At 45.4% G+C, this 8,539-nt stretch overlaps 1 protein-coding gene across 1 annotated transcript; it reads right to left on the bottom strand.

Annotated features, from left to right (window-relative positions):
* Nucleotides 1-418: 418 nt before the first annotated feature.
* On the bottom strand, nucleotides 419-7,518 carry TMEM212 (transmembrane protein 212). The gene is made up of 4 exons (XM_081862871.1): nucleotides 7,327-7,518; nucleotides 3,211-3,270; nucleotides 1,346-1,669; nucleotides 419-576 (listed from the first exon to the last, which is right to left on the bottom strand). Exons 1-4 carry the CDS (start codon nucleotides 7,489-7,491, stop codon nucleotides 544-546), a joined length of 582 nt encoding a protein of 193 aa, XP_081718997.1. The 5' UTR covers nucleotides 7,492-7,518; the 3' UTR covers nucleotides 419-543.
* Nucleotides 7,519-8,539: the final 1,021 nt, after the last annotated feature.

Here is an 8,539-nt window from a genome sequence, read left to right as displayed (position 1 = left end):
TATGCTTTGTAAAATCACAAAATTATGTTGGTATTTTTAATTTTCCTTGTTTGACGATAGTTACCTTTTAAAATACATTCAGTAATGAGTTAAAACAAAGCCACTCCCGATCTAGAGAGGGGGTGGGGTTGCGGGCTCTCGACCCATCAACAATCTCGCGGGGCTGGCGTCAGCCCTGCGAGAAGCGGGGATTCCCCCTAGCTCATTAATATTCACCGCCCACGGCGGCAGCCAATCGGCTGCCGCAAAGGGCAGGCCCTCACAGGTTCACTTAAGGTCGGGGCAGCCCGGGGCTCGCCCCTTTCGTTCCCCCAGCAGCAGCGGTTTGGAGGTCTTGGCCCCCCCCCCAATATTTTTTATAAGTCGGTATGGGCCCCCGCCCCCCAATATTTTTTATAAGTCGGCGCCCCTGAACCCCATAGGAGAGAAATCGCCACACAAGACAGCAAACACCAAGACTGATGCCCTTCTGCTTCTAATGCTGGCATCCGCTGACGTCCACCAGACTACAAATGCAGCCTGAAACCCATGCGTCGTGGCAGTTCAGCCCAGTTGTTTTTGCTTGTTGACTTCTCCCTATGGAGATGATACACCGTTAGTGGGCAGTGCCTGGTATGATGGGTCACAATTTTTTGCAGATCCAAAGACCAGGATAAAATCCAAACAAAACAACTTCTAGTGTAGTGGTTAGTGTGTTGGGCCAGAACCTGGCTGACCACTGCTTGACATTGGGCCTGTCACAGTCTCTCAGCCTAAACCTACCGCAGGGTTGTTGTGAGGATAAAACAAAGAAGGGGTCTGAAACCTTGAGCTCCTTGGAGGCCAGGGTTCAAATCCTGCCTCCACCATGAAGCTTACTGGGTGACCTTGGGCCAATCACTGCTTCTCAGCCTAGCCTACCTCACAGGGATGTTGTGGGGAAAGGGGGAAACCAAAAACTCCATGAAGAAATGTTCCTTCCCTGAACAGGGCTGCCTTCAGATGCCTTCTAAAAGTCAGATAGTTGTTTATTTCCTTGACATCTGATGGGAGGGCGGGCGCCACTACTGAGAAGGCCCTCTGCCTGGTTCCCCGTAACCTCACTTCTCGCAGTGAGGGAACCACCAGAAGGCCCTCGGCGCTGGACCTCAATGTCCGGGCAGAACGATGGGGGTGGAGACGCTCCTTCAGGTATACTGGGCCGAGGCCGTTTAGGGCTTTAAAGGTCAGCACCAACACTATGAATTGTGCAGTGCAATGCAATGAAATAAAAGATGGGCATTAAATGGAATAAACGAAACAGACAAATAAGAATACTTATATGCTGCACTTAATCATTACTTCCCCGCCACTGAGTAATACTCACATTTAAGTGTCCAAACTGGAGCAGTCTTGCTGTGAGTTTGGTCACAATGGCCAAGGATGCAGAGAGCATGGCAAGACTGGAGCAAATGTCTAGCAGCTGCAGTGCCAGGTGGTACCACTCGTAGCCTGCTGGGTCCTTGCACAGGGAAGAATACTTGCCATAAGGAAAGGGCAAAAGGACCGCATAACCGAGGTAGTTCATACCCGAAACTCCAGCGAAAGTGTAGTAGCAATAAGGTCCAAGAAGGAGGGCTGCAAGGGCGATGGCACCTTGAACCGGAGAGCTGATGATGTTCAAGATGCTAAAGGTGAAAGCGGCTTCCCACTGGAATGGAAAGAGAAGCATCTTGTCTTATCTGGCTAGTGGCAGAGATACATTATATGCTTTAGAGCAGGGGTCAGCAAACTTTTTCAGCAGGGGGCCAGTCCACTGTACCTTGTGGGGGGCTGGACTATATTTTTTGGGGGGGAAATATGAACGTATTCCTATGCCCCACAAATAACCCAGAGATGCATTTTAAATAAAAGGACACATTCTACTCATGTAAAAACACGCTGATTCCCAGACCGACCGCAGACTGGATTTAGAAGGCTATTGGGCCGGATCTAGCCCCCGGGCCTTGGTTTGTGTTATGTACTGAAGTTCTCACCCTGGGCCAGCAGGGGGATACTGTAGATAGTTTTCACTCAGGTCCACATATGCAAATAAGGGATCAAAAGTGACGTTCAGTGATTGGATAGTTACAGAAAATGGTTACTGTTGCGTTCTAGTGGAGCTCTATATAAGCAGGCTGGCTGAACCCTTCAGTTCAGTTCTGTTCTGGCCTGTAAATAAACAAGAGCTGTTTGAAGAATCGCTGTGTTGTCTGATATGTTCACCCACAACTTAACAGTTTGCCTACCCATGATTTAGAAAGAGGAATGGTGTGAATCTGCCTTAACCTCCCCCCCCCCTACAAACCCAGACTCCTTCACAGCAATTTTACTGCAATCCTAGTACAGTATAATGCTCAGTTAAGCAACCCATCTCTCTCAGACTGTGTACAGACTATACTTTTAAAGCACGTTTGAATCACAATGCCACCCTCAAAGGATTCCAGGCACTGGGGTTTACCCCCTCACAGTTCCCAGAAATCCTTAGTAAACTCTAGTGCCTAGAATTCTTTGAAGAAGGAAAATGTGCTTGGTATGCGCTTCAAAAGTTGTGGTGCGTACACAGCCTTCTGTATTGACTCCTCTAACTTAACCAGAGTCTCAGAGGAAGGCTGCCCCAGCTCTGCTTCCTGAAGGCAGCTTATTAAAGAAAAAAGGATACTAAAAAGCCTCTGTGACAGCAATACTAATTAAATCCAATCAATAAACATTAACAATAAATGGCAGGGGAGGGTAGCAGTGCAAATAAACCCCAACAACATATGCAGTGTTTATGGGGGTAAAGTATAATCTCTTTCTTCAAAACAACCACCACCTTTTGTTATGGCAGAAAAAGAGATGTACCCAAACTTGCAAAAATCCCATAAGGATCATTTTGCGAGGATGGGGTTATTATTTATGCACTTTCCATATATCAAGGAAACTGAAAAATAATTAAAAAAAAGAAGGTTCCACTAGTTTGATGGATTTTATTGGTTCTAACAACATTCCCTTCTTTCAAGTCAGGAAATATCTCTGGATCCTGCTCAGTCTTGTAAATCTGGTAGAATGTTTTAAAGTGTGCCTGCTTTAAACCTTGTATTCTTTATCTGATCTGTAGCTTAAGGCTACAGCTGTGTGCCTTTTCTTCCTCTTGAGAGCGTATGCCTGGATTAACTCTGCCTGCCTTCTGCCTAGAATGTGGCACTGTATAGAATAACTACATAAATTTACCAGGTATCTCTGGGTCCATTGTTTTTCAGCCAGAGCAAGGAGTACACCTGCAATAACAGCCTGTAGACAGAGGGGGAAACATATGGTTACACATAATAAAGTTAGTAATGTTTAATAGGCCTTTGTTCTCTCCAAAGGACTTTGCAAAACAGACTCCTTTAAAAGAAAGAAATCGCAACACAAGGAAATAAACCCACTATGTGAAGCATGCAAAACCAGAAGCTGATGGAAAATAATTCATTCTATTTTTAAGAAAGCCCTTCTATAGGTTACTACTATAGGACAGATAGATCCTGTTTAAGGGAATAATCTATGCACAAAAAGCTGGCATAGAGGATAGCTCAGATGGCAAAGCATTAGGTTCTTAATCTCAAGGTCGCGTGTTCGAGCCCCATGTTGGGCATAAGTTTCCTGCATTCCCATATTTTGTGATGCAGTTTTCCAGCCAAATAATGTTTATAGAAATGTATATATTAGTGGATAATGTGCACAGAAAGTGAACGTGGTGAGAAATACATGAGGAATTGAAAAAAATGCTTAAAATTCCATTAACGAAAAAACTAGAGGCTTACTTACTGGGCCTATTAGGAAAAGAAATACCGAAATAAAAAAAAGAATTTTCTTATATGCGAGCACCGCAGCTAGGATAGTAATAGCATCTAAATGGAAAGCTAAAGAACTACCTACCAAGGAGGAATGGATTCTCAAATTAAATGAATATTTAAAATTGGCTAAATTAACAGCATCTATACGACAGGAGTCAAATCAAAAACTAAAAAATGAATGGCAATGCTTTGATGACTATATGACAAAATACTGCTCTAAAAAAGACATGCTAATATGCTTAGACTAAGAATGTAAATGCATCAAAACAATAATCTATCAAAGAGATTGAGATTGAATCCTGACAAGACAGAAGTACTGTTTTTTGGGGACAGGAGGCGGGCAGGTGTGGAGGACTCCCTGGTCCTGAATGGGGTAACTGTACCCCTGAAGGACCAGGTGCGCAGCCTGGGAGTCATTTTAGACTTACAGCTGTCCATGGAGGCGCAGGTCAAATCCGTGTGCAGGGCAGCTGTCTACCAGCTCCATCAGGTACGGAGGCTGAGACCCTACCTGCCCACGGACTGTCTTGCCAGAGTCGTGCATGCTCTGGTTATCTCCCGCTTGGACTACTGCAATGCGCTCTATGTGGGGCTACCTTTGAAGGTGACCCAGAAACTACAACTAATCCAGAATGCAGCAGCCAGACTGGTGACTGGGAGACCATATAACACCAGTCTTGAAAGACCTACGTTGGCTCCCAGTACGTTTCCGAGCACAATTCAAAGTGTTGGTGCTGACCTTTAAAGCCCTAAACGGCCTCGGTCCAGTATACCTGAAGGAGCATCTCCACTCCCATCGTTCTACCCGGACACTGAGGTCCAGCACCGAGGGCCTTCTGGCAGTTCCCTCACTGCGAGAAGCCAAGGTACAGGGAACCAGGCAGAGGGCCTTCTCGGTAGTGGCGCCCTCCCTGTGGAACGCCCTCCCACCAGATGTCAAAGAGAACAACAACTACCAGACTTTTAGAAGACATCTGAAGGCAGCCCTGTTTAGGGAAGCTTTTAATGTTTGATGTATTGCAGTATTTTAATATTTTTTGGGAAGCCGCCCAGAGTGGCTGGGGAAGCCCAGCCAGATGGGCGGGGTATAAATAATAAATTATTATTATTATATTATTATTATACTGGTATATGTATATAGAGAAAATAAAAACAATCAGAATGCAATGATAAAGGTAAAATTGATTCTAGAGAAAACTAGTAGCGGTGGAGGGAAGCTAAACAGGGTGGTGAGTTTGTTTTATTTTGTTTATGTTTTTTTCTTTTGGGATATTGTATAATGATTTAATGTTTCTTTTCTGTTATGGATTATTTCTCTTTTGAACTGTATGACGAAAAATCTAATTTTTTTTTTTTTTTAAGTGAACATGCTTGTGAAAACAGCATATGAAAAATGCATTACGTTAGGAGAAATTGCTTGCAAAAATGCGTACGTTTGTTTAAATTCTGTACAAAAATACGTTTAGGAAAAGAAATTTGCACCAAAATGGTTGGAGAATCTTTGCGAGCATTTTTTCGTAAAGCAAGCAAACCGCGAATTGCTGCAGAAATGCAGAGAACAGAGTTTGGGAAAATGAGAAACCGAAAGAACGGAAATTGACTGATTTTGCCGCCCCCCCCCCCGCCCCCGCTGCTGCAGCCCAAGCCTTTGGATGAAATTCCCCAACAGTTTCAAGCAGTTTCCTCTTTCAAGAAGCCTTTTAAAATAAGATCTTCCCAGACTGCATCTGCATTGGAATCGTATTAAATATGCTTTAAAAACAATTTTACTGTAGTATTGCTTGTTGCTTGCCCTCTCCCCCTGAGCTCTCTTGGGATGAAGGGCAGGATATAAATTTAATAAATAAAGTATGTAAGGGCAATGCAGACCCCTGTGGAACTCCATAACACACAGGGTAGAGCAGTGTTTCCCAACCTTGGGCCTCCAGATGTTTTTGGCCTACAACTCCCATCATCCCTAGCTAGCAAGACCAGTGGTCAGGGATGATGGGAATTGTAGTTCAAAAACAGCTGGAGACCCAAGGTTGGGAAACACTGGGGTAGAGCACAACTTCCCCAGCCCTGTCCTCTGAGAACAGAAGTTTGAACAGAGTTCTTAGGCAAAAGGAGTCTGAATTGAGGTCTTGGCACCATGTACTACTGTAGAGAGTTCCCAGGAACGAAAGCAGAAACATCTGGAGAAACTGTGCTGGCTGGGGCTGATGGATGCTGTAGACCAAAACATCTGGAGGGCACCAGGTTGGGGAAGGCTAATCTGGAGTCACGGGAAAGGTTGGCAAAATTCATCAGGCAGAAAGAGAGGAAGAAAGGTTGCACAGGGTCCAAGAGGGGTTTTAGCCAGAACAAATAACACAGCAACGTAAGAACACTGGGACGAGCCCACGTAGGAGGCAAGAGTGGCCAAACCTCTTTTCCCATCTGCTTTTCCAAGCGAGACTCCCTCAATTTACACATGTGGTGGAGGGAACAGAGAGAAAGAAAGCCAGGAGGGATTAGTTCATGCTCAGAACTGGGCCAACTCCAGCCGGGGAGTTTCAGCTATTAGATGATCAATTTCAACTTTGCTACAAATGCGCTGCCCAGCGATCTTGTTTTCTCTCCCAAACTTCGCAAAACTGCACTTGTTTACAGATAATGTTGTTGCTTTTTCTCCCCTCGAGCCAGCCCTAACATTTTGTTTTCATCTCTAAACACAAAGGGAGAGGAGGGATCCAACATTGCATCAAGGCCTTTAGCAGTGTAACATAGAAGTATAGACCAGAAGCTGGCGATTGGGTGGGATATTTCAAATCGATATGGAAAATTCAGGGGAGATGTCTGTATGTGCATTCACCCTCTCTCACATAGGAGCCAACTCATGGGGGACTGAGCTCCCTTCACCCCCAACAAAATATTTGAGGGGGCCAGTCCCCCACAAGGTTCATAGACATAGCCATTCAAATTGTGTGTATGTGCCTCATCTTGTGATAGAGGCCTATCAATGGCTACTAGCCATGTAGATTACATTCGGCAAGGATTTCTTTCACTCATTCTTGAAATTCCAGAACCTTAAAAGGTTCCAGATTATATGTCAGCAACAAGGCTGATCAGTAGCAACGTTACTATCATTTCCCAGTCATAGGTAAAGGTAAAGGGATCCCTGACCATTAGGTCCAGTCGTGGCCGACTCTGGGGTTGCGGCGCTCATTTCACTATATTGGGCAAGGGAACCAGCGTACAGCTTCCGGGTCATGTGGCCAGCATGACTAAGCCGCTTCTGATGAACCAGAGCAGCGTACGGAAACGCCGTTTACCTTCCTGCCTATCTACTTGCACTTTGACGTGCTTTCAAACTGCTAGGTTGGCAGGAGCAGGGACCGAGCAACGGGAGTTCACCCTGTCGCAGGGATTCGAACCGCCGACCTTCTGATCGGCCAGCCCAAGAGGCTCTGTGGTTTAACCCACAGCGCCACCCGCATCCCTTCCCAGTTGTACAGCTATATAAATTTAGATATAATTCAGTTCTGCCTACCAAAGCTCCGCTCCACATGGGAGAAGCAAGGCGAACGCTCCAGCCGGCAAACCACGGTTTATAGGAAAAAACAGGGAAGAAGGCGATAATTCCAGAGACAATGCTTAAAATCCCAAAGAAAATCAGCATTCTTCCAGTCACCACAAAAAGGCAGCCTGTGTTCATTATGAGCTTCTCGCTCTGTGCCTGCTCTCTGCTCGCACCAAGGTTTTGCAATAGGAGCCTGGACACACCACATACTGTCTTGGAAACAGTAGTCACGATACTTTTACGTTGTTTGCTTCCTTGAATGAAACACGCCCAAGGCACTGAAAAAGATTCAGACAGCAAGGCCTCTTAGTACACCCTATAAAGAATGTGATCCATCCCTTGGGCTCTACTTTGTGTCTGGGGGTGGGATTCCCAGAGATAGTGTAGCAGACCCTACAAGTGTCCCTATTTTCCAGGGACAGTCCTGGATTTACAGAAGCTGCCCCAGTTTCTCATTTGTTCCCAGAATGTCCTGCTTTTTCTTAGGACGTCCCTATTTTCATCAGAGAAATGTTGGAGGGCATGGAGTTATGTGACCCCCGAGCCAAGGAGATAAGTAATTTTTGTTGTTGTTTAGTCGTTTAGTCGTGTCTGACTCTTCGTGACCCCATGGACCAGAGCACGCCAGGCACTCCTGTCTTCCACTGCCTCCTGCAGTTTGGTCAAACTCATGCTGGTTGCTTCGAGAACACTGTCCAACCATCTCGTCCTCTGTCGTCCCCTTCTCCTTGTGCCCTCCATCTTTCCCAACATCAGGGTCTTTTCCAGGGAGTCTTCTCTTCTCATGAGGTGGCCAAAGTATTGGAGCCGATCTGTCCTTCCAGTGAGCACTCAGGGCTGATTTCCTTAAGAATGGATGCGTTTGATCTTCTTACAGTCCATGGGACTCTCAAGAGACTCTTCCAGCACCATAATTCAAAAGCACCAATTCTTCGGCAATCAGCCTTCTTTATGGTCCAGCTCTCACTTCCATACATCACTACTGGGAAAACCATAGCTTTAACTATACGGACCTTTGTTGGCAAGGTGATGTCTCTGCTTTTTAAGATGCTGTCTAGGTTTGTCATTGCTTTTCTCCCAAGAAGCAGGCATCTTTTAATTTCGTGACTGCTAGTAACTATACAACCTTTAGAAGGCATCTGAAGGCAGCCCTGTATAGGGAAGTTTTTAAATGTTTAGTGTT

The sequence above is a fragment of the Podarcis erhardii genome, assembly GCF_964252035.2.
Source record: "Podarcis erhardii genome assembly, chromosome: 5".
NCBI lineage: Eukaryota > Metazoa > Chordata > Lepidosauria > Squamata > Lacertidae > Podarcis > Podarcis erhardii.
This window is presented reverse-complemented; position numbering and strand designations above follow the sequence as displayed.